Source organism: Mustelus asterias, chromosome 19 (assembly GCF_964213995.1).
Source record: "Mustelus asterias chromosome 19, sMusAst1.hap1.1, whole genome shotgun sequence".
In the NCBI taxonomy this organism is placed as follows: Eukaryota; Metazoa; Chordata; class Chondrichthyes; order Carcharhiniformes; family Triakidae; genus Mustelus; species Mustelus asterias.
Window position 1 is genome coordinate 2,362,535 of NC_135819.1, and position 27,475 is coordinate 2,390,009.

The window sequence follows — 27,475 nt, forward strand, 5'->3', positions numbered from 1 at the left end:
AGTGTTAATGTAAGCCTACTTTGTCAAAAAAACAACAAAGAAAATTACAGCACAGGAACAGGCCCTTCGGCCCTCCAAGCCTGCACTGGCCATGCTGCCCGACTGAATTAGAGTCATAGAGGTTTACAGCATGGAAATAGGCCCTTCGGCCCAACTTGTCCATTAAAAAAAAAACCCATACCTAATCCCAATTGCCTGCATTTGGCCCATATCCCTCTATACCCATCGCACCCATGCAACTGTCTAAATGCTTTTTAAAAGATAAAATTGTACCTGCCTCTACTACTACCTCTGGCAGCTTGTTCCGGACACTCACCACCCTCTGTGTGAACAAATTGCCCCTCTGGACACTTTTGTATCTCTCCCCTCTCACCTTAAACCCATGTCCTTTTTGGGAAAAGATATTGACTATCTAGCTGATCTGTGCCCCTCATTATTTTATAGACCTCTATAAGATCACCCCTCAGCCTCCTAAGCTCCAGAGAAGAAAGTCCCAGTCTATTCAGCCGCTCCTTATAACTCAATCCATCAAGTCCCGATACCATCCTAGTAAATCTTTTCTGCACTCTTTCTAGTTTAATAATATCCTTTCTATAATAGGGTGACCAGAATTGCACACAGTATTCCAAGTGTGGCCGTACCAATATCTTGTACAACTTCAACAAGACGTCCCAACTCCTGTATTCAATGTTCTGACCGATGAAACCAAGCATGCCGAATGCCTTCTTCACCACTCTGTCCACCTGTGACTCCACTTTCAAGGAGCTATGAACATATACCCCTAGGTCTCTTTCTTCTGTAACTCTCCCCAACACCCTACCATTAACTGAGTAAGTCCTGCCCTGGTTCAATCCACCAAAATGCATCACCTTGCATTTGTCTAAATTAAACTCCATCTGCCATTCGTCAGCCCACTGGCCCAATTGATCAAGATCCCGCTGCAATTGGAGATAACCTTCCTCACTGTCCACCATGCCACCAATCTTGGTGTCATCTGCAAACTTACTAACTATGCCCCCTATATTCTCATCCAAATCATTAATATAAATGACAAATAACAGTGGGCCCAGCACTGATCCCTGAGGCACACCGCTGGTCACAGGCCTCCAGTTTGAAAAACAACCCTCTGTAACCACCCTCTGGCTTCTGTCAAGAAGCCATTTTGTATCCATTTGGATACCTCACCCTGGATCCCGTGAGATTTAACTTTATGCAACAACTTACCATGCGGTACCTTGTCAAAGGCCTTGCTAAAGTCCACGTAGACAACATCAACTGCACTGCCCTCATCTACCTTCTTGGTTACCCCTTCAAAAAACTCAATTAAATTTGTGAGACATGATTTTCCACTCACAAAGCCATGCTGACTGTCCCTAATCAGTCCTTGCATCTCTAAATGCCTGTAGATCCTGTCTCTCAAAATACCTTCCAACCACAGATGTGAGGCTCACTGGCCTATGGTTCCCAGGCTTTTCCCTGCAGCCCTTTTTAAACAAAGGCACATTTGCCACTCTCCAATCTTCAGGCATCTCACCCGTGAATTAAAATCTCCTACCATTCCATATCCATCCTAATCATGTATTATACTTGCGACGCTAATAAACATAACACATACTTTTGTCAAAAAAATTAAACTTTTCACCCTTCTGAAGACATCTTAGAAATATCTGCATCGGACCAGTAAATGTTGCTTAGCCTAGATAGGAGTAGACTGCGGGTTTGTGCTGATGTTCATCCCAACAGGGTTAGTCATCTCAGTTTCATTTCTACACCACGGTTCTTTTTTGCTTTCAAGAGAGTGGCAGATGCCGCCACAGGGGGAAAAATGAACCCTAGGCACTTGTGTCCATCTTCAGGCTGCTTTCAGAGAAACACTGATGAGTTTAAAAGCAGTTATCAACTCATGCGAGGAAAATGTAACTCAACTTGCCCCATTTATCTCCGCCTGTCGTTAGGTCGGGTGCAGGGAGCTAATAAAGGTCAAAACACGGAGAGGATCACAGTCATCAAGTGGTTTAACAGCAGATCTGCAGCAGCTTTAATCATACTGCCAAATTGAAGCATATCTCACTTCACAAGAACGAAAACATTTAGCATGACTGGAGTTTGTGAACACAGAATGCCTTCTCCTTCAAATTGCCTCGCTGTTGAGTAACTTGTAAAATGTGAATGATACTGTGCTTCTTAGTCCAGTTTCACATTACACTACACTTGTCTAGACAGTGACTGTGTGTGTATGGCACCAAAATGGATCAAATTTCTCTTAATAAATGGCCTAGGAGTATATAGTGACATTTAAGAGCCAAATAGTATATTATCATGACATGACCTCCCTACCACGAAGTGCCCATTTATTGCCATAGGACAATATGCAAGCTGTAAAGATCATTTTCACATTCCAGCTTGGCTATTTGAATAATATTCTGGCTAAATGCAGCCAAATATCTTATATTGAGTTACTTGAGCAGTTCAGCTGTAGAGGTCAAACTTCTCCTGTTCAGCATAAGGACTCCATTCACATACATGGGGTACAGCTTTACAATTCATTTTTGTGACTAAGAGCATAACTGTTTAGCAGCATTAGCACAAAAGGGATATTTTAAAGACTTTTATATATACTTTTGTCACTTTCTGATCAAGTGAAGATGCTCAAAAATGAAACGCTCACTTAACAGTGACTGGCATCGCATCAAGCATTCAGTTAGAACGCAGCTTGATTCCAGATACAGAACAAGGATCATCTGCAGTTACCCAACAACGTGCGTCAGCCTCAATCACAAGAGAACAAAGTCATTCTGCAGGAATGTGACATTTTCCATCGCCTAACCACCATCCTGCTTCAAGTAAAATTAAACAGTTATTAATGTTAAATTGATAACTGCGGCGTGGTGGCACAGTGGTTAGCACCGCTGCCTCACAGTGCCAGGGGCCCGGGTTCAATTCCGGCCTCGGGTGACCATGTGGAGTTTGCACGTTCTCCCAGCGTCTGGGTGGCTTTCCTCCGGTTTCCACCCACAGTCCGAAAGATGTGCGGGTTAGGTGGTTTAGCCATATTAAACTGTCCCTCAGTGTCCAAAGATGTGCAGGTTAGATAAATTGGCCATGCTAAATTGCTCCTTAGCATCCAAAGATGTGCAGGTTAGATGGATTGGCCGTGTTAAATTGCCCCTTAGATTCCAAAGATCATAGAATAGAATCATAGAATCCCTACAGTGCAGAAGGCGGCCATTCGGCCCATCGAGTCTGCACTGATCACAATCCCACCCAGGCCTATTCCCGTAACCCCTCATACTTACCCTGCTAATCCCCCTGACACTAGGATTAATTTATTTAATTGATCCCATGTACCCATCACTGGCACTAAAAGGTGCCTGGCGCTGACAGAAAATGTTACCAATTGATCAGCATGCAGTAAGCTGCCAACTTCATCCATAGTCGATGTAATTTTGAGATGAAATGCTTCTAAGCACAAGATCTTGCCAAACCATCTTTGTCTCTCTCCTTCTTGCTAATTCAACAGTTCTTGCAGAGAAGATGCCAGCTAAAGGCCGGCCTAAAGCTAAGGCAACCTCCGCAAATAAAAAAAAGTTTGAAAAACAGAGACGGGAAAGACAAAGGGAGAGCTTAAAATACAATACATATTTTAAAATGAATGGCGAGTTTGTGCAAGAATCAGGGTAATCAATATACTTAAATAATGCAACTTGATGTGGATTACTGGGTTGGGGAACAGCATCTTAAATGCAGATTATAGTGCTGCAATTTTCCCTCTAAATACTAAAAATCAGGCAGTAAAAATTAGCACCGTTATTATCCAAGCTCCTCCAGACTGCCATTTGAGATGCTTCACTGATCGAGAGAATTACTTTAAACTTACATTTGTTGGACTGTAGCGAATCCTCCCCTTGGGTCACCAAGGCAATTTTGGGAAGCGGTTGCTTGGGATGCACTGGAGTTGTTGGCGAGTTAGTGTCCAGCGTTCCCAACAATTCACTTTTCTCCCGGAGTTCGGATTCCCCAGAACTATGCCCGGGCGGCAATTCTAGCTCCAGAGTGGACATTTCGTCATCATCGGGATCAATTATCACCACTGGAGGGGAAGAAATTAATAAAAAAAAAAAATCAACAGTTAAGATATCTAAATTCCTTCCTTTCGAGTCCATTGTCCAAAATGTAAAAATTGAGAACACCCAAGCCGGCAAAAATAAAGCTGGCGAAATCGCCCCAACTCTAGATTTTGCTGGTTGTATTGTTGCGTGAGTAGAGATCACCTTTCAATAATTTACTCAAATGCACGGTGGCACAGTGGTTAGCACTGCTGCCTTGCAGCATCAGGGACCCGGGTTCGATTCCCAGCTCAGCTCACTGTCTGTGTGGAGTCTGCACGTTCTCCCCGTGTCTGCGTGGGTTTCTCCGGGTGCTCCAGTTTCCTCCCACAGTCCGAAAGACGTGCTGGTTCAGTACATTAGCCATGCTAAATTCCCCCTCAGTATACCCAAACAGGTGCCAGAGTGTGGCGACTAGGGGATTTTCAATGTAACTAATTGCAGTGTTAATGTAAGCCGACTTGTGACTAATAAATAAATAAACTTTAAGTGGCCATGCTTTGCCAGTGAGTCCAGATAATGAAGGTCACTGGGTTATTCGCCCACAGACTGTGCAACAGGAAAGCATGGTCCTCTCCTTGTGAAACTCCCAGACTCATAGCTCCTTGAAATTGGAAAGCAATCAGGGAAGAACCAGAGCTGATTTTGCCTCCCCCCCCCCCCATGCCTCCCCAGGACTTTGGCACCCCAATGGCAAAAACAATGCAATCAACAAGACTCAGTGTAGATCAGAGGCTGAATGAGAGATCTTGTGGTTTGTGAGAATTAATGCTACCCTGGGAAAAACAGTAGGATATAGGGATATAGATATACTTAAAAAGTACCCAAATGTTTAAACAAGGATGATTGCTTTAAGTAACACCCAAAGCAAACCAGCAATTCAATGGGGAGCTCTGTCCTCAACTCAAAATGATCTTCTGGCTCAGTAGTAGTCCACATTTTTAAAAAGCACAAAGACTTCACATATTATTCAATGTGCCACAATTGCACTCGTGAAAGCAACAGTTAATAACAGTTTTAGTTTTGCAACTAATACAGTAAAAAGACTTCAATGAAGAACTGTATCGAGTTATTTGTCTTTTTATCTCTTTTAAAATATTTTTATCAAAGCTGTAACACGATTCCAAACAAAAATATACAATGCATATTCCGCCACCCCCCCTCCCCCCAAACCCCAATGAACTAGGTGCTGAACCCCAGCTTCTGAGGACAATCGTGTATACTCCCCGAATAGTACTCTGGTTAAAGAGTGATGGCAAGTGCAACATTTTTTGTGCTTTATCCACATAAACCACTCAGAAGTACAACTAAATTGGACTCTTGGGTGCGTTTGGTGGTTGTTGCAGTGGAAGCAATTTGAAGCAATTAAAGTTTATTTAAGTTTTTTTTTTAAATCAGTGTCACAAGTAGGTTTACATTAACACTGCAATGAAGTTACTGTGAAAATCCCCTAGTCACCACACTGCGGCGCCTGTTCGGGTACACAGAGAGAATTTAGCATGGTCAGTGCACCTAACCAGCACGTCTTTCAGACTGTGGGAGGAAACTGGAGCACCCGGAGGAAACCCACGCAAACACGGGGAGAACGTGCAGACTCCGCACAGACAGTCACCCAAGCCAAGAATCGAATCCGGGTCCCTGGTGCTGAGGAAGCCCTGCTAACCACTGTGCCACCCCATAGATGGGACCAAAGAAAATCTATGATACAGTAGGTGGTTGTTCAGCCTATTGTGCATGTACTGGCTGAAAATGAGCTACCCGACAAAATCCCACTGAATTTCATTGATTCTTTTTAGAAAATTGATGCAAGCATGCCAAATGAACCCATCTGGCTCACTAGTGTCATTCAGGGGAGGAAATCTGTAGTCCTTCTCTGGTCTGGCCTACATGTGACTCCAGAGCCACAGCAATGTGTTTGACTCCCAACTACCCTCAGGCAACTAGGGCTGGGCAATAAATACTGTAAGAAGTCTCACAACACCAGGTTAAAGTCCAACAGGTTTATTTGGTAGCAAATACCATAAACCTGTTGGACTTTAACCTGGTGTTGTGAGACTTCTTACTGTGCTTACCCCAGTCCAACGCCGGCATCTCCACATCAATAAATACCGGCCAGCCAAAGAAACCCATGTCCCACGAATGAATGAATAAAAAAAAGTCAGCCAGTGTGTATGTTTAGTGGCAAGATCATATCAGTAAGAGACACAACTACATTCTGCACTCTCTCATTTCCTTCTCTATGTCTGTAGAGAGTGCAAGAAACAATACTTTCCACTGTATACTAATACATGTGACAATAATATATCAAGCCAAATCAAAACCACTCTGGAGATATGGCAGATATATATTTGGGCAGCACGGCGGCTAGCACTGCTGCCTCACAGCGCCAGGGACCCGTGTTCGGTTCCCGGCTTGGGTCACTGTCTGTGCGGAGTCTGCACGTTCTTCCCATGTCTGCGTGGGTTTCCTCCGGGTGCTCCGGTTTCAAAGATGTGCGGGTTAGGTTGATTGGCTATGCTAAATTACCCCTAGTTTCGGGGGATTAGTCGGGTAAATTTGTGGGGTTATGGGGAGGATAGGGCCTGGGTGGGATTGTTGCTGGTGCAGGCTCGATGGGCCGAATGGCCTCCATCTGTGCTGTAGTGATTCTATGATTCTATATTGCGATTAATTTCGCAGTTACTTGTGATTCTGTCTTCATATTCTGTTTACATTTTATATTGAAATCGCTTAAAACCCATACATTTCTCCTGCAGGATCCACATTTTCTACTACCTTCCCAGCACCCCCCTGCCTTCACAGAAATCTCCCAGCCACTTTACCCACTCAATTTCTGCACACTGATGATTCAGCCTTAGCGTTCATAGCAATAACTCAGTGTTTCAGAGGTGCAACATCCTGTTTGCTACTGAACTAAATATAAACCACAGTCTGTCACCAAAACTGCTTTGATTCAATTTCCAGAAAGGTGACCTCTACTATCATGCAAACTGATTCCACCGGTATGGAAACCCTGATTCACCACGACGACCGATTCATCTGATCTTCGTCTGAATCCAACCTCGGCAAACTTCAGCTCAAAACCTGCAATCCATGCACTACCCATGTAAAGTCCCTTCTCTGTAACTTTCCACACCAGCAACACTACACTACAAATCATCGGCGAAGGACCATTAAGTTAGTTCAACTCTGTCCCAAATTCTGGCCTATTGATAACTGCCATACCAGGAAGTGAAAATTAAAATGGGGCAGAGATGCAATGCATGGAAAGTATGGAGAGAAAATTCTTCCGCGACTAATTAAAATACGCAGCTCGCAGAGGGGAAGAGGCAGCACACACAGTGGCTCTGTGATGGACTTAGAAGAGGATTATGCATTTAAACAGGCTGGGAGTCGGACAAAACAATGACAGACATGAAAGAGCACTAAAATGTCCGCCAGAGTTCCTTTTAACATATACACGTTTTATAAAGGGAATCAAAAGTCTTTACGACCCAAGCTCAGCAATTATACTGTGAAATGGCCGAAAGTTGAGCCTTAACAAACCTGGCCATTTAGAACAAAGTAGTTTCATATTTCATCTATTATTAAGATCACACTTAGAACAAGTGAGCTCTGCTAGACATTAAGGTGCCCCAAATTAAACCAAAATGCACTGAAGCACGACAAAAGGATGCCTCTGCGTTCCAAAAAATCTAAAGACATACACATTTAAAGGGGATAAATTTTGAAAATGCTGCTTTCTGGAACAGATGGGGTTTTTTTTTTTTACAGAGAGGGTGGTGGGTGCCTGGAACTCGCTGCCGGGCGAGGCAGTGGAAGGGGATACGATAGTGACTTTTATGGGGCGTCTTGACAAATACATGAATAGGATGGGAATAGGGGGATATGGTCTAGGGGTTTTTAGTTCAGTTGGGCAGCATGGTCAGTGCAGGCTTGGAGGGCCGAAGGGCCTGTTCCTGTGCTGTAATTTTCTTTGTTTTTTGTGTGCAATTATAAAATTCAAATGATATTTTGGCAGCGATTTGAAAAGAATCTCCTGCATAGTTTCCCAGGGCTCTGGAAACCTGTCAATTAAAGGAGCAGCCAGATCCAGGACCCGCAGCCCCTTGAGCTCTGTTGTGATCAGATAGCCACTCAAAGTTTAAAGTTTATTTATTAGTGTCACAAGTAGGCTTACATGAACACTGCAATGAAATTACTGTGAAATTCCCCTGGTGATCACATTCTGGCGCCTGTTCGGGTACACCGAGGGAGAATTTAGCACGGCCAATGCACCTAACCAGCACGTCTTTCGGACTGTGGGAGGAATCCGGAGCACCCGGAAGAAACCCACGCAGACACGGGGAGAACGTGCAGACTCTGCACAGACAGTGACCCAAACCGGGAATCGAACCCAGGTTCCTGGTGCTGTGAGGCAGCAGTGCTAACCACTGTGCCACCGTGCTGCCGGTGGTCAGATATCCACCCTCCTCCAAAACGCACAATCTTTCCCAGTTCCCGCTGCTTTCCAGTTACCAGTCTGACTGACTCTGAACAATCCTGGCTCCAGCCTGTCAACGGGGTCGACTTGCTGTGCAAGAAATGGTTTAAAAATGAAAATGAGGCCCTGCAGATTCAGCAGACCCCGACATGGGATCACTTTATTTTTAACCCCCGCCCCCTCCAAAAGCAAGCGTGCTCCTCCCACTCCCTCCCTGTTAATACTGAGGCCCCCATGTTGGCAAAGGGTTAACTATCCTTTTTGCTCTGGGGCTTTCAGTGATTGTGGAAGATGCAATTAATGCCTATCCTTGGTTGAAGATGGTTGTCTGCTTTTCTTGAACTACAACCTGAAGTGATTTGAGATGGGTCAATATCTTGGAACTGCCTAAGAATGAAAGGACAACAAAATAACGTCCAAGTCAGGCTGATGCACACATGGAAGAAAATCTGGGGATGATGGCTTTCCCATACCTGCTAACAGTAACTAGTGTTTGGATGCTTGTGTGCAGACCCAGAGTGGCACAAAGTTAGCAGTTTAACTTGAATTTACAATCTCCATTGAACTGGAACTGGCCTCAAACCAGTAGCTGACACACAGAAGCGCCACATACGTTTCAGTCTGTATGATCCCTACAGTGCAGGGGCCATACGGCCATCAGGTCTGCATCGACTATCCAATAGAGCATCCTTCCCAGGCTGTAACCCCATGACTCGTCGTATTTACCCCGTTAATCCCCCTAACCCACACATTCTGGGACACTAAGGGACAATTGAGCATGGCCAATCCACCTAACCCGCACAGCTTTGTACTGTGGGAGGAAACCAGAGCACCCGGAGGAAACCCATACAGACACGGGGAGAACATGCAGACTCCGCACACAGTTACCCAAGGCCGGAATTGAGCCCGGGTCCCTGGCGCTGTGAGGCAGCAGTGCTAACCACCTACTATCAAAACTAATTGCTTCTGATTCACTTAGATTCATGTTATTAAAATATTCACTATAGTTTACAAGGTTCTTCACAAATGGTGTGAGGCCATGCAGTATTGTCCTTTACCAATATTGTTTCATCTTGGTGTGCAGCTGGTTAAGTCAATTTTTAAAAATTTCTCACCCACTCAAAGTTTATTTGTGTCACAAGTAGGCTTACATTAACACTGCAATGAAATTACTGTGAAATTCCCCATGTCATCACATTCTGGCGCCTGTTCAGGTGCACTGAGGGAGAATTTAACATGGCCAATGTACCTAACCAGCACATCTTTCGGACTGTGGGAGGAACAAGAGCACCTGTTCACCCACACAAATTACAGTTGGACAGCTGTAAATGTTCAATTCCGCCTATCTTTTGAATTGCCAACTTCTTGCGGTCATTTGCCAATTTCTGTTCAACGTTCCGAAGCTTTGCTTTTAAAGCGTATGCGTATTTATTTAATATTGTCAAAGATGGAACTGAAGAATTCTAACTATCAAATGGCATCTGGAAACCGGCTGTCCAACAGAGCATCCTTTCCAGGCCTTATCCCTATGACCCCACGTATTTACCCCGCTAATCCCCCTGACCCAGACATTTTGGGATTCTAAGTGGCAATTTTCTCTTCCTCCTTTTGAAGGCTATAATAGCTTGGCTGGCTCACATTTAAAGCAAAACTCCTTCGATTGAGTTGCCTATAGTCTTAAACTTTGAAACGAAGAATATCTACATGCCTAACTGGTGTGACCCTCGGAACACATGCTATGCTTCAAAGCTGTTGGTGAGATTTGGTTGCCTTGAGTAGCACAAGTTTTTATCTAGAGTTGCGTTGTTGTGGGAGTTCACATTTAAAGGGCTTTTAGGCCTTTACCCCATGTAGATTATAAGTTTGGTGCTTTTCTTTGCAGTTTTAGTGAAATATGATCAAAAAGAGTTCTTGAAGGTCAGTTTTAATTCTGTGGTGATCAAACAGCCTGATGTCATCAAAACAACCCATCACCTGAACCGCAGGTCAGCTGTTTAAACCACAGTGTGATGGTGCTAATTATGGCAGAACCATCAGCAAGAAATGAAAGCTGTCCGTCAGGAGCTAATGAACATGACATTGAGATTACAGTCGAAACGGAGAATTCAATCCACATAGTCCGTGTAGGCATTTATCCTTCACAAAAGCAGTGGTTTTAATCCTATGCTTTCTTTATTCCCTTTTCTCTCAATCACCTGTCTATCTGATTATGAAATTTCGTAGAACCTTTGGCTATAAGTGCCTGGAGCGTTGTAATTTTTGTTCAAATTGTTTTTCGTGAAGTATAGCATGCCTGCAGCTAAAGGCTGGTGGGATTATAGACTTTCTAATGCTTTGAGAATAATAAACTCAAGTTCCCGGATTTCGGGAACACATTTGTGACTAATTCAGGGCAGGCAATGGCCGAGTGGCATTATCGCTAGACTATTAATCCTAAAACTTCACTAATGTTCTGGGGACCAGGGCTCAAATCACGCCACGGCCAATGGTAGATTTTGAATTCAATAGAAAATATCTGGAATTAAGAATCTACTGACGACCATGAAATCATTGTCGGGAAAACCCATCTGGTTCAATAATGTCCTTTAGGGACGGAAATCTGCCGTCCTTACCGGGTCTGGCCTACATGTGACTGCAGAGCCACAGCAATGTGGTTGACAGTCAACTGTCCTCTGAAAATGCCTAGCAAGTAAGGGCAACTAGAATCACAGAATCCCTACAGTGCAGAAGGAGGCCATTCAGCCCATCAAGCCTGCACCGACAGCATTCCTGCCCAGTCTCTATTCCCTAACCCTACGTATTTACCCTGATTCTTAGGGGCAATTTAGCTTGGCCAATCAGCCTAGCCTGTACATCTTTGGAGTGTGGGAGGAAACTGGAGCACCGGGAGGAAACCCACGCAGACACGGAGAATTTGCAAACCCCACATGGACAGTCACCCGAGGCCGGAATTGAACCTGGGTCCCTGGCGCTGTGAGGCAGCAGTGCTAACCACTGTGCCACCCTTGGGATGGGCAATAAATCCTGGCCAGTCAGCAATGCTCATGTCCCACAAACAAATTTTTAAAAACGGATGATCTCTCGGCTCGAGCAGGTAGTGTTCAGGCCCTACTGTTAAGATCTTGCCAGCAGTTATGACAAGATGAATTTTGTCATTGGTCACTTGCTGCGTGCATTTATTTAACAGGTTTTAAAACGTTCTAGGCTGAAGTTTTGCCATTGGTGGTGGTGGTTGGGGGGAGGGGGGGGTTTGAGTGTATTTGGTGAAACGATAGAACACATTTTAGAAGCATTGTGATCAGATTTATTAGATGCATGTTTAAAGTATTTATCACAAGCGTTGCCCAATATTAAACACTTGCAGAGCTGAATTATATTCAGCAACATCTCAGAATCCCTACAGTGCAGAAGGAGGCCATTCGGCCCATCGAGTCTGCACTGACCACAAACTCACCCAGACCCTATCCCCATCACCCCTCGTACATCTCCTTTAAACGTTGCCCTTAAACATGTGCCCCCTAGTAATTGACTCTTCCACCCTGGGAAAAAGCTTCTGACTATCCACTCTGTCCACGCCCCTCATAATCTTGTAGACTTCTATCAGGTCTCCCCTCAACCTCCGTCGTTCCAGTGAGAACAAACCAAGTTTCTCCAACCTCTCCTCATAGCCAATGCCCTGCATACCAGACTCCATCCTGGTAAATCTTTTCTGTACCCACACATGCCTGGTCAGAGCAAGTCACTTGGTGACACTGATTGAAATTGAAACTGAAATTGGGGTGGGATTTTGCAAATGTAAAAATTTGAACCATGCATGCCTTTAACCATCAAGAGGAGGTTTAAAATTCGCCCAGTTCAGTTATAGTATAAAATTCTGGAAAGTTCTCAGATAGTTTCGGAGAAGTGGCAACAAATCAGGATTCCAATTACTAACGGAAAGAAGAAAGTGTTTGATTCCACCAAGACACCTTACAGGGTAAAAGAGCGACTGAATTTTTCCTCAAATCACTGCATAACACATTACTGGGACGCTTATTATCCTTCCAAAAAATCATCCTTCCAATTTTGTCCCCTGGTATTTACAAGCAGGGCAATTCACCAGCTTAACGATCACCCCACTGGAGAGAATTTTTTAACAGTTAGTACAACAAATTGTGTGACTAGCCCTTTGAGGGTTAAGCTTATGTCTGCAGTATCTGACAACTTGTCTGGTGTTAGATTGAGCCATATGTTCACATTTCCCAACAAGCTGTTGATGTCTCTGTTCGGTACTACAGAATGAATCCAGGCTGTCCAAATTGGCCAGCATGTTTTAAAAAAAACATGAGAATTGGCTGTTACCAACTGGTTTCTGCAACAGCACTGCACTAAGAGCTTGTTTAGTCACATAATCCAGTGTGGTGGTTCTCCTCTGCCAACACTAATAGAAATGACTTGAACTCCAGCAGTAAATGCCTGGCAGTAACATCAGTTACTTAGGGATTTCTGTAAAAAAAAACAACGCATTCCCACATCCGTACACAGAATGTTCTTCACTTTCATGTTTCCGGCAATTTTTGTTTTAAAAAAAACACAACAAAATCACCTAAAAACAGGCAAATTTGTACCATTTTGCCAAAACTGTATTACAACCATCGGTCTTACATAGTTCCATTGTTAGCTGACTGGCCAGGATCTGTGGATTCACTGATTTGGTCCACTGGGTACACCGATAAACTGAGGGGGTACCAGAAAAGTACAGGTACATTGCCCCAGCTGCGAACCAAACACTTCCAGTTTCTGCTCTTGCAATCTGCTGTTTTTTTGCGAGACACCCATGCTCCCAAGTTTTTCGAACATCTTAATTGTTCAGATACAAAACTAGCAAATACACTCTGTGCCCAATTCATGTCACCTATGGACTGGCGTGTTCTATCCACCAGAAACACGACTCTCTTCAAGCCACTCAATATGACCAACCTTTCCAGATTCCTTTTATCGATTCATCGGCACAGAGAGCCGGCGGACATTCCTAGAAATTACCAGATCGCCACAGACCTATGGGACATTCACCAGGCTTCAGATGGTCAGGTGCTTTGGTACTTCTCAACTGTGTCAGACTCGGACAGAGACAGCATGCCTCAAATCTTCACCTTCATGGGGCGGCACAGTGGTTAGCACTGCTGCCTCACAGCACCACGGGCCCGGGTTTGATTCCCGGCTTGGGTCACTGTCTCTGCGGAGTCTGCACATTCTCCCCGTGGGTTTCCACCGGGTGCTCCCGTTTCCTCCCACAGTCCGAAAGACGTGCTGGTTAGGGTGCATTGGCCACGCTAAATTCTCCCTCAGTGTACCCCAACAGGCGTCGGAGTGTGGCGACTAGGGGATTTTCACAGTAACTTCACTGCAGTGTTAATGTAAGCCTACTTGTGACACCAATAAATAAACTTTTAAAAACCAATTTGCAACAACAGGAAAGTACAAATCATGCTGCATTGTTGAGCATGTCCACTAGCTCACTATTGAGGGCCTACGAAGGGCTTTGTATGTGGGTGATAATGCCTGAAGATAGCTGAAGCTATACGCTGGGTCTGCATATGCTAGTCAAATACAAGATTCAGTTTGTGTATCGTGATCAGCTGCAAAACGAGGTGTTGCTGCAGAGGTCTGTGGTTTTTCATTCATCTCAAGTCTATTACATCAGATTTTTTTAAAAATGTAGCTACGAAAAATTAAAAGCAGGAAGAACTTAAAAATATATATAGATCCAGCAGGGCCAAATGGTGTTAGTGAACTTGACCCTGATCTTAAATGTTTTAAACCCCATGGTTTCCACCTCACTACCATGAATCTCTGAAGCATTGTAACATCTTCTCAGATTAAAGATGTTTTATAATTACAGTCAGATCAGCCGATGTTTGTAATACAGTTTCTGGAAAATGGTATAAATTTACTTGTTAGTTTTTAGATCTTATTAAGTGGCAGAGCAGGCTCGAAGGATCTAGTTCGCAAAACTACAGCTGGGCAGTAAAGTATATGGGGTGAAATTCCAGGTCGTGGGAGATTTTCACAACCACTCTTCATTCACAAGCCCAAACTGCAGCCCTCTGTGGGCTATTTGGCTACGACAATCATCACCTCACAATCCACAAGACATCCCTGTATTGTTCAGAACTGGATCAATGGCTGTTCGCTACCTTCCACCCTAGGCTCAGGGGCAACTGCACATTCAATCGTCACACCTTATTAAGCGTAGAACGTTCCTGCTCTGTATGGCTCAGCACTGTATCATGCGATATATGGACCAAATTTGATTTATTAAACTCATAAAACTAAAATTCAAGAAACAAAATGAAAAGCCACACCTATCAGAGGTAGTTCACCGATTCATGCCCCAATCAGTATCAATAAGCTGCAGGAAAGTCCAAACTACTCGCAATATCGAACTATTAGTAGCCTTCTTCAGTGGTATATGGTTTAAAATGCTCTCTATCTCCAATTATAATCAAACTTTAGAAAAGTAAAATCTAAATAAAGAGAACAGAGTATAAAAATGTATACTTTGCTTATACCCAAGCAACTCTAATTAAATTTGAGAATATTGTGGTATTCCTCAGCCCTGGGCTACAGATAATTCAAGCAAAAAGAGGCTGGAGATCTCATGTTCCGACAAGAAGCGTCTTTGACACTATTTGTTAAGGTATGCACAAAGCATGCAAAATTACTCGCATGATAAAACTCCTCTGAATCTAAACGTCAACTTCTAAGTCATCTAAAACTGAATGGTAATGCTTTGCTCTCACTTTTGGGTGTCAAAGCTTAACAACTCAGAACTCGCTGCACTCTGAGTGACCCCCCCCCCCCCCCAAAAAAAACATTTCCTGTCTGATTCAGAGCGTGATTTAAAAAGACTTTCCTGTAAACAGGAGGCGAGCGCAATGACACAACCCAGTCACACTACATCACATCATACCTCACCTCTGAGAACGGGACAAACATCTAAGCGTGCCATAAAGTCCCTGTAAGCCATCCTTTCATGACAAATCTTGGTCACACTGACGTTTCCCCATTTAAAAATCAAAAATATCTATTTCCGACTTCCCCACACACAAAACTGATATTGAAGTTAACAATCAAAGAACAGTCCAGCACAGGAACAGGCCCTTGGGCCCTCCAAGCCTGCGCCGATCATGATGCCTGCCTAAACTAAAACCGTCTGCACTTACAGAGTCCATATTCTTCCATTCCCATCCTATTCATGTATTTGTCTAGTTGCCCCTTAAATGCCGCTATCGTACCTGCTCCCACCCCCTCCCCGAGCAGCGCGTTCCAGATATTCACCACCCTCTGTGTAAAAAACTTGCCCCGCACATCTCCTCTAAACTTTCCCCCACGCACCTTAAACCTGTGTCCCCTAGTAATTGATGTTTCTACCCTAGGAAAGAGTATCTGACTATCCACTCTGTCCATGCCACTCATAATCTTGTAAACCTCTATCAGGTCACCCCTCAACCTCCGTCATTCCAGTGAGAACAAACCGAGTTTATCCAACCTCTCCTCATTGCAAATACCCTTCAGACCAGGCAACATCCTGGTAAACCTCCTCTGTACCCTCTCCAAAGCATCCATGTCCTTCTGGTAGTGTGGCTAAACTTCAAATTTCAGCTCAAGCTCACATTAGTACCAGATGCACGGGCTAGAATAGGTTGGCGAGAATAGTTTTCCCCCATAGAATTTTACTTGCCTTTGACATAAGATGGGCTCATTTCCACCCTTCAAAGGTATAGTACAATAGAAATTTGGCTATGAGACTGTATATAAAATTTGTAGTTTTCCAGTAATTTCTCGTCAGCAAGATCAATAGATACCTCAAAGCAGCTTAAGCATAACGAGAATGTGCCTACAGCATAGCAACTCTCAATATTAAGTCAGTGAAGTTTGCAAAAGGGTCCAATTTTCTTGCCCTCCCCCTCCACCAACCTCTGTAACAATGCAGTGGTTAATTGGTGGCTGACTACTAAATGATGAGCTTGCTCCACATTTTTCTAGGTCTTAGGTGCAACTCCTATTACAATCTCACCATTGCAGGTTGTATTTACATAGCAACTAACAAAGGAATATTTCAAAGCATGACACTGACAGGCACGAGGAAAACAGACATGGCGCGATTAGGAAGCCAAGAGATAGCAGCTCTCGAGGGTTACAAAAAGTGAGGGGGGGGGGTGGTGAAGAGGCAACACAATACAAGAAGGTAGCTGCAAAAACAGATCATGGCAGTCAAAGCTCCATCACCAACTGCGAGGCCAAAGGCAGGGGAACAGAAACCCAAAATCAGAGAAACAAAGTATTCAGCAGGAAAGAGGGCCGGAAATGATTGCAGCATATTCACAGACAGATTTATCAACGTGGACAGTCATTTTGAATTTAAAGCATTGGAGATGGTTAGAAGACAGTATTGGTCAACAAGGACAGAACTGGCAGGTGAGGAGGACTTAGTGTGCATTGGAATAGGTTTGGAAAAAGTGATATTATACTTTGTGGAGGAACCTTGCTGATTAGGTTCATTAGGACATTTTATTTGATAATAACTTTGCATTGGAAGGAATGGGTTGAGTTTCCCTGCCACATGGCTTCTGGATTAGCATCCAGGTCACAGAAGGCTTTACCTTCCCCAACTTATTCCTTATGGCCAACCCAAGCTTCTACCCAGTTTATTCTTGGAACACAATGATGGAATTCATCATCTGACAAAAAATAATTGGAGTGATCAAGAACTCCTGTCTGCAGCAAATCCTTCATGGAACAATGAGATGCAGAGGCATTTACTAAGTAAAATAGTATTGGGAATCGTGACAGGTGCTCATGCCGCTTCCAGCTATGCAGAACAACTTTCCTATAAAATACTTAAAAACTTGAGAGCTATAGCAGCTTCAAGGAGAAAGGCCCCCAATTCTAGTTCCCATCTAGTCGTGCCCTTTGCTGAATGTAAAGTACGTGATGTTTCTTCTCAAGAAGGTTTTTGTTTAAAAGCCATGCAGTCGCAATATTTTGCAAAACTTCCTTACCCCAATAGTATGAGATAGCTGAATCGAAATGCAGTTCAAGTGCACTGATTGTTAATGGTAACCTATGGCTAACATTGAACATATGATAACAGCGGAAAGGGTGCGACACCTCAGTCACAGCACACTGGAAATATGAAGATGGAAAGTCCTACATCCAAGACTCAACAGCTGCCTGTCAGTGCACAGACCATGAATACACGCACATCAGCCAAGTGTTGGCATTTCCCACCGTGCAGGGATACTTTTCTAACCACATTTACCCACCTTGTTCCTCTATCCCTTAAACCACTATCTACCTATCCAATCTAATCTTGAGTGTTGGCACAGTTTCTATCTCAACCACAGACCCTGCAAGTGAATTCCAGTGTGTGTGTGTGTGGAGAGGGGGGGAAGTTTCACCTGCCTTCTGTTCCAAGTCTTTTGCATTCAATTTTATATCCACAACCCATCATTCATGCCCTTGTCTGCTTACAGCTACACTTTTCACTATTTTGATCATCTCTATCATGCAACCCCAGAGGCTGCACTGCTCAAACAACAAAAAAAAGATGATGTGGATTTTCCAATGGATCCAGTGGCCCTCACGTATAAAAAGGGAGAGAGAGAGAGAGTGGCAACTCAGGAACTTGCAAAAGAAAGTTTCTGCGAATGCTGGAAATCTGAAATAAATAGAAAATGCTGGAAATACTCAGCGGGTCTGGCAGCATCTGTGAAGAGAGAAACAGAGTTAGCATTTCAGGTAGATGACCATTCCTCAGAACTGGAAAAATTAGAAGTGGTTCAGGTTTTAAGCAAGTACGTAGGCACAGGAGGGAAGAATAAATGGGAAGGCCAATGTCGGGTGGGAGTCAGGAGTGTCCAAGTAACAAAGGTAGGTGGCAATGGGACAAGTAAAGAACAAAGGACAGGTCGGGAGGTGGTGTAAATGGCCAAAGCAGAATCACCACCAACTGCTGCCATCTGAAACTGATGATCTTATGATCAGCCCTTGCAAACTTCCACTTGAAAGCTGCCCTCCCTGAACTACAGCCAAAGTATAAAAACAACTCCAGGCACATAACTGTATCAGTCACTGGCAATTTGGCACGCTCACAGTATCAGGCCCAATCTCTTAAGCAACATCCTCTCTCGACCTACCCCAGCAAAAATGATTCAAATAGAAACCATCAGTAAACATGTCAATCTTTTGAAATATCGTCATATCACCCTTTTCAAAAAAAAAACAGTATTACATTATGTACAAACAAAACCTACTTCACACTGGTAAACAGGAGACAATGCATTCTGATAACCTCATAGCATCCTGCTTGGATCTAAAGCAGGAAAACATTCAAGTTTGCTCAATTGCCACACTTGCGCCTTCTATGCACTTAAAAGACTATCAGGTCTGATAAACAAGCAGCATTAACTTCTGTCAAGACTCACCTTCCCAGACACCTTCCTCTCTACTGTGTTTAACAAGTCTCACAACACCAGGTTAAAGCTTATTTGGAATGACAAGCTTTCGGAGCCTAACGAAAACTCAACTTGAAGAAAATGCCATCACTTTCATCATACCACTTGCTTCCTGTTGCTCAGTGCACAATCTTAAAATTCCTGTCCTGTTAACAGGTCTTGTGGTCTCACAAACTCCCTACCTTAATTCCATGCTTGCAAAATGTAAGATATTCTGAAAGCAGAGGCCAGTCAATATAACGTGCTTGATGTCAAATCCACCCCACTCTTTCTTCGTGAACCCGACTTCCATCTGCTAAAATCTGCCACAGGGTGCAAAGATCAGTAGTGGGAAGGAACACACACTCCTCTTCCTTGACTATTCTTGTAAAAGCTTCAGATATCTGAACTACGGATTAAGACAAGTTTTCACTGTATCCTTGCCCTTACCCATGCTGTTATTTCCACAACATGGTAAACAGAAAGAATGTTTTCAACAGCAAATTGGGAAAACAATAGTCTGAAATGAAATCCAAAGATTGTCACAATTAAACTAAGTTGGCCTGTCACAAAGAAAAATCACTTACCCGTAATTGCAGATCTGGCATGCATTGCATGTGGAAGGCTAATCTTTTTGCTACTATCTATCTGCACATTAAATGACTGAAACACAAGTCAGCGTGGCTTTAAAAAGCAAACCACATTTACACTTTCCATTTCAGAAAATAAATTACATAACGTCTCTTTTATAGAGGATCCAAACATGCCTGACACAAAACCCACACAATGAAATATGAAAATTAATGGCATGAAAGGCGGGCACTGGTATTTTAAAACCTGAGACAGACCCTAAAATGCAGAACTTTAAAACTGAGAATTATGCATTTAAAAAAACCCAACAGAACATCCAATTTCTCCCTTCTTTACATTTTGACAAAAAATGCAATGCACACTCTGCAAAATTTGGAGGTGCAGAACTTTAACACTGAGAATTACACGTTAAACACATCAGCTAATTTCTCCCTTGATTTTATACTGAAAGAAAATGCAATGCACACTCTGCAAAATTTGGAGGTGCAGAACTTTAAAACTGAGAATTACACGTTAAAAAACACATCAGCTAATTTCGCCCTTGGTTTTATACTGAAAGAAAATGCAATGCACTCTATTTGGAGGTGCAGAACTTTAAAACGGAGAATTATGTCTTTAAAAAAAAACGTCTAATTTCTCCCTTGATTTTATATTTTGAAAAAAAAATTGCAATGCACTCTATGCAAAATTTGGAGTCAAGTAGAGAGAGAGAGAGAGAGGGGTGCAAAGTGTGAGAAGGGCCTGTGTTTGTTGCTGAGCCTTGTTTTACAAAGGGATGGCTGGATTTGTTCTGAGGATTTGTGTGTGTGGAGGGATTGAAGGTGGTGGAGGTTTCAGAGGAGGAGTGCTTAATCCTAGGAGGTAGAGGGGGGGGGGGGGGGGGAGAGAGGGGGTATATCAGGGTCACTGGGAGCACCCCCTCCCCTAATGATGACCAAGGGGGGGGGGGGGGGGGGGAAACCAGACATTGTCCAAAACATCCTCCCCTCCCCCACCTCCATTTCCCCTAGTGACCAACCGCCGCCGCAGACATGATTTAAAACCAACCCCCGCCCCCCCCCCCCCCGACCCCGGCCGTGCCTCTTACCCTCCCCTGGGCCGGCCGCCTCGTTCATTTTCGGGCATTCGCGGGGCTCGACCTTTGTCAGGTTCTCCAGGCCGGAGGAGGAGGAAGGAGGAGGAGGGGGAGAACTCGACGACGACGGAGCGGCGGCGGCGGCGGCCATCTTAGGAGAGACACAGAGCGCGGCGCGGCCAGGCGGGGAGCGAGCGCCGAGCCACGGATCGCAGGCGGGGCCGGAGGACTGGGAGGAGCGGACTCCAGGCGCAATCAGCCGAGCGCCGCCATCATCGATCGACCCAATGACGTCACCTATTTTCCCCATCTGGGGCCTGGGTCACCCCTGATTGTCCCCCCTCATCCCCCTCCCTCATCTCCATCTCCCCCCTCCCGCATCTTCCCCCTCCCTATCTCAGCCTTCATTCTCCTCCCTCATCTTCCCCCTCCCTCATCCACTTCACTGTCTCAGCCTTCATTCTCCTCCTCCAGCCTCCCCTCATCATTCTCCTCCCCATCTTCCCCTTCCCTCAACCTACTGTCCCTCCCCAACCTCATCCTACTTTCTCATTCTCCTCCTCATTTCCTCCTTCATACTCCTCTCTTTTTCTCCCGTCATCATCATCCTCCTCCATCATCGTCCCTCAACCACCTCCCTCATTCTTCCTCCTTCCCATCTTTCCCCTTCATCCTCATCTTCATCATTCTCCTCCCTCAATCTCTTCCTCCCCCTCCATCTTCATCATCCTTCTCCCTCATCCTCCTTCAATCTCCTCCTCCCTTAACAACCTCCCTCATCCTTCTTCCTCATCTTCCTCCCCTCCATCATGCTCCCCATCTCCTTCATTCTCCTCCCCCTCCCGGCTTGGGTCAATGTCTGTGTGGAGTCTGTTCATTCTCCCTGAGTCTGCGTGGGTTTTCCCTGGCTGCTCCAGTTTCCTCCCACAGTCCGAAAGACGTGCTAAATTCTCCCTCAGTGTACCCGAACAGGTGCCGGAGTGTGACGACTAGGGGATTTTCACAGTAACATCATTGCAGTGTTAATGTAAGCCTACTTGTCACACTCATAAATAAACTACTTTTTAAAAAAACTTTCATCATCGTCCCCATCTCCCCCTCCATTCTCCTCCCCCTCCATTCTCCTCCCCCATCATCCTCCTCCTCACCGTGCTGCTGCTTTGTTGGCAGCACCTTAGATTAGCACCACTCGCATGACAAAACAGCCCAGCAAGTTTAAAATTACATAATACTGCGGATGTTGGAAATCCGAAATGAAAACCAGTAAAATGCTGGATAAACAAAACGCTGGATAAACTCAGCAGTGTCGGGGTGGGGGGAGAAGAGAGAAGTGGAGTTAATGGACGCGATCTTACCGGTCGTTCACGCCACGCTCCCACTGCAGCGAGATCGGAGAATTTGGCACACAGCCAAATCTCCATTCACTGCAGTGGGATGGGAAAATCCCACCTGCATGAACGGCCGTAGGATTCCAGCCAATGTTTTGTCCGTAAGACGTAGGAACACAAGCAGGCCATTCGGCCCATCGAATCTCCTCCAGCCTTTCCACGTTCAATGAAATCACAGCTAATCATGGGTGGGATTCTCCAATCTCGTCCGTACCCGCCCTGCTGCCAGCGAGAATGGTGAATTTGGCACTTAGCCAAAACTCCATTCACTGCAGCAACACTGGAGAATCCCAGCCACAGGTGAGGTCGGAGGTTTATGATGCTGATGTCTGAATCCTCAACTCCACTTTCCCGCCATAACCATCGATTCCCTTACCGATGAAAAATCTGCCTTCTCAGCTTTGAATGTACCGACCCAGCCTCTACAGCCCTCTTGTGGTAAGGAATTCCACAGATTCACTACCTCTGGGAGAAGAAATTCCTCCTCACCTCCATCTTCAATGGGCGACCCATTACTCTAAGATTATACCCCGCTGGTCCTAGACGGATGGGTCATATGGACTCGAGAGGTTAACTCTGCTTCTCTCCCCACAGATGCTGCCAGACCAATGATCAACCAAAGATCAACGAAGTCTTCTATGTGTGGAGCCACAGGAGATGGGTGAGATCCTAAACGAATATTTCTCGTCAGTATTTACTGTGGAGAAAGACATGGAAGCTAGGGAACTTGGGGAAGTAAATAGTGATGTCTTGAAAAGTGTCCACATTATAAAAGGAGGTACTGGGAGTCTTAAAATGCATAAAGGTAGATAAATCCCAGGGACCTGATCAAGAGTAGCCCAGGACATTGTGGGAAAAATTAGAACCAGAGGGCACAACCTCAGACTAAAGGGATGACCTTTTAAAACAGAGATGAGGAGGAATTTCTTCAGCCAGAGAGTGGTGAATCTGTGGAACTCTTTGCCGCAGAAGGATGTGGAGGCCAAGCCATTGAGTGTCTTTAAGACAGAGATAGATAGGCTCTTGATTAATAAGGGAATCAGGGGCTATGGGGAAAAGGCAGGAGAGTGGGGATGAGAAAAATATCAGTCAAGATTGAATGGCAGAGGATTCGATGGGCCAAGTGGCCTAATTCTGCTCCTATGTCTTATGGGAAGCTAGAGAAGAAATTGCAGAGCCCCTAGCAGAGATATTTGTATCATCGACAACCACGGTTGAGATGCCAGAAGACTGAAAGGAGGCAAATATTGTGCCGTTATTTAGGAAAGGCAGTAGGGAAAAGCCAGAGAACTACAGACCGGTGAGCCTAAAGTCAGTGGTGGGTAAGTTGTTGGAGGGGATTCTGAGAGACAGGATCTACAGGCATTTGGAAAGGACTGATTAGGTATAGTCAGAGCGGCTGTGTGCATGGGAAATTGTGTCTTTCAAATTTGATAGGGTTTTTTGAAGGGGTGACCAAGAAAATAGATGTGGGCAGTGTGGTAGACGTTGTCTACATGGACTTTATCAAGGCCTTCAACAAGGTGCCACATGATAGACTGATCAGTAAGGTTAAATCACGTGGGATCCAGGGAGAACTAGCCAATTGGACACAAAATTGGCTTGCCGGTAGGAGACCGAGGGTGGTGGTAGAGGATTGTTTTTCAGACTGGAGGCCTGTGACCAGCGGTGTGCAGCAGGGATCGGTACTGGGTCCACTGTTGTTTGTCCTTTATACAATTTGAACGAGAATATAGGAGACATGGTTAGTAAGTTTGCAGATGACACCAGAATTGGTGTCGTGGACAGTGAAGAAGGTTATCTAAGACTACAACGGGATCTTGATCAACTGGGCCATTGGGACCGAGGAATGGTGGATGGAGTTTAACTCAGATAAATGCGAGGTGTTGCATTTTGGTTAGACAAATCAGGGCAGGACTTATAGTTAGTAGTAGGGCCCTGGGGAGACCTCGGGGTGCAGGTACATAGTTCCTTGAAAGTGGCATCACAGATAGACAGGGTGGTGAAGAAGGCGTTTGGCACACTTGCCTTCATTGGTCAGAGCATTGAGTACAGGAGCTGGGATGTTAGGTTATAACTGTACAAGGCATCAGTAAGGCCACATTTGGCATACTGCGTACAGTTCTGATCGCCCTGCTATAGGAAGGATGTTATTATTAAACTGGAAAAGATGCTAAAAAAATTTACAAGGATGTTACCAGGACTGGAAGATTTGAATTAGAAGGATAGGCTGGGACTTTTTTCCCTGGAGCTCAGGAAGATGAGGGTGACCTTAGAGGTTTATAGAATCGTGAAGGACATAGAAAAGGCGAATGGCTAAGGTCTTTTCTCTAGGGTAGGGGAGTCCAAAACTAGAGGGTATAGGCTTAAGGTGGGCGGGGAAAGATTTAAGAGGGACCTGAGGGGCAACTTTTTCCACACAGAGGGTGGCGTGTGTGTGGAATGAGCTGTCAGAGGAGGTGGTAGAGGCGGGTACAATTACAACATTTAAAAGACAGTTGGACAGGTACATGGATGGGAAAGGTTTAGAGGGATATGGGCCTAACGCAGGCAAATGGGACTAGTTCAGTTTAGGAACCCTGGTCGGCATGGACAGGTTGGGCCGAAGGGCCTGTTTCTGTGCCGGATATCTCTATGAACCTGCTGAGTTTATCCAGTATTTGCTGTTTCCATTTCAAAAGCCAAATACTGCAGCTGCCGGAGAAAGGGCTGGGGAGGCAATGGCGTGGTAGGTATTGTAACTGGGCGCGTAACCCAGCGATAAAAGCAAAATTCTGAAGATGCTTGAAGTCTGAAATAAAGAGAGAAAATGCTGGATAAACTCAGCAGGTCTGGCAGCATCTGTGGAGAGAGAAGCAGAGTTAACATTTCGAGTCTGTATGACTCTTCCATTACATTAGTAATCCAGAGACCCTGGGTAATGTTCTGGAGGCCTGGGTTTGAATCCCACCATGATAGGACGGTGAAATTTGGAATAAAAATCTAGAATTAAGAATCTAATGATGACCACGAGACCATTGTCGATTGTAAAAACCCATCAGGTTCACCTTTCAGGGGAGGAAATCTGTCAATCTTATCTGGTCCTTACCCACATATGACTCCAGTCCCACAGCCATGTGGATGACTCTGAAATGCCCCTCTGCAAGATACTTAGTTCAAGGGCAGTTAGGGATGGACTGGCTCACATCCCATGAAAGAATAAAGAAAACAAGTACTCAGCAGCATCTGTGGAGAGAAAAACGGAGTTAACGTTTCGGGCCCAACGTGACTCTTCTGCGGAACCAATCTCAAAATTGGTTTCAAAGCCAATTTCAAACTAAATTGGCTGTCAAGTTGGTTTGAGTGGTCTGGTTTAAGTTTAAGTTTATTTATTAGTGGAACAAGTAGGCTTACATTAATACTGCAATGAAATTACTGTGTAGGTAGGGTAGATCGGCCAGGCTAAATTGCCCCTTAGTGTCCAAAGATGTGTAGGTTAGGTAGATTAGGCAGGGTTATGGGAATAGGGCGAGGAAATAGGGCCTGGGTAAGATGCTCTTTGGGAGAGTGAGTGTAGTTTCGGTGGAGTGGGGTGGGACGAATGTCCTCTTCTGCACAGTAGGGATTCTACGGTTTAATTAGCCTGCTAATCCTTCTAACACTTCCCCAAAAGGGAAAGAAACAAAGTGTCTGTGAAGATGCACACAAAACCTGGAGGTTTCATCACACGACCTGTCTCCACACCCCAGCCACTAGTCGGACAACATACAAAATTACAAATTTTCTGTTCGTCAGTTTATCATTGTACATTGGATCTCATTCAGGGAAAATTAATGTTGCCACATTTCCTAATTCACAACTATAACTACACTTCAAAAGTGATTGGCTCTAAAGCACTTTGAGAGGTTCTGAAGCAGTTCATAAAATCCCTACAGTGCAGAAGGAGGCCATTCAGCCCATCGATCTGCACTGACTCTCTGACAGAGCACCCCACTCAGGCCCTATCCCCTTAGTCCCACGTATTTACCTTGTTAATTCCCCTGATCTTGGTGCACTAAGGGGCAATTTAGCATGGCCAATCCACCTAACCTGCACATATTTGGAGCATGGGAGGAAACGGGGGCATCCGGAGGAAACCCACACAGACACGGGGAGAACGTGCAGACTTCACACAGACAGTGACCCAAGGCCGGTAGCGAACCTGGTTCCCTGGTGCTGTGAGGCAGCAGTGCTAACCACTGTGCCGCCGTGGCGCCCCGGCTAGTCCAGTCCAGTTAAGCTCCTGGTCAATGATAACCCCAGGGTGTTGAGAGTGGGGAATTCAGCATTGATAATCCCATTGAACATCAAGGGGAGATGGTCCAATGGCCTGCCCAGCTAAATTATTTATTTTTTAAAAAATCACATTTTTTAATGTCCCAGTGACTTTTTTTCTCCAGTGTGGTTCACAGCCGTGTCCAGGAAATTAATTCCTGGGGATTCTTGGACAGTTCTAAAGGGAGCAGAGCTTTCACAGCTGAACAGGCTGGAGTATGGACCTGGGAGGCACAGGCACTACTGACAGAACAACATAAATACAGCACAGCAAGTTTACAAGGACAGTCACCATTCATAGTGTTGAGTTTATGCAATACACGCGTGAAAGTAAGAATTCTAGAAGGTTCTGGAGCATCCAGGAAACCTCACTGCTGCGGAGGAACGTTTATTAAAAGATTTATTTAAAGCATTAAGCAAGGGAAATGATGTAGGATTTATTTTTAAATTTGGTTTAATAAAGTGAAGACTGCAATGTGAACTAGTTGAAATCTTCAAGATCATAGAATCCCTACAGTGCAGAAGGAGGCCATTCGGCCCATCGAGCCTGCACCGACCACAATCCCACCCCAAAGATTTACTCTGCTAGTGCCCCTGACACTAAGGGGCAATTTATCATGGCCAATCAACCTAACCCGCATAGCTTTGGACTGTGGGAGGAAACCGGAGCACCCGGAGGAAACCCACGCAGACACGGGGAGAATGTGCAGACTCCACACAGACTGTGACCCAAACCGGGAATCGAACCCGGGTCCCTGGCGCTGTGAGGCAGCAGTGCTGACCACTGTGCCACCGTGCCGAATTGCGAAGGATTTTTTTTTGCATATGTTTTTTCTCTACGGGGACGAAGTAGAAATGGTCGAGAGCTTCAGGTTTTTAGGTGTCCAGATCACCAACAACCTGTCCTGGTTCCTCCATGCCGACACTATAGTTAAGAAAGTCCACCGACACCTCTACTTTCTCAGAAGACTAAGGAAATTTGGCATGTCAGCTACAACTCTCACCAACCTTTACAGATGCACCATAGAAAGCATCCTTTCCGGATGTATCACAGCTTGGTA

At 44.8% G+C, this 27,475-nt stretch overlaps 1 protein-coding gene across 4 annotated transcripts in view; it reads right to left on the reverse strand.

Annotated features, from left to right (window-relative positions):
• The window catches only part of LOC144507676 (uncharacterized), a 140,923-nt gene that overhangs the window by 64,909 nt on the left and 48,539 nt on the right, over positions 1-27,475 (reverse strand). For all 4 annotated transcript variants that reach the window (XM_078234844.1, XM_078234846.1, XM_078234845.1 and 1 more), the window contains exon 7: positions 3,878-4,090. In XM_078234844.1, the coding sequence (XP_078090970.1) occupies positions 3,878-4,090 (213 nt within the window). The remainder of the gene's footprint in view (positions 1-3,877; positions 4,091-27,475) is intronic.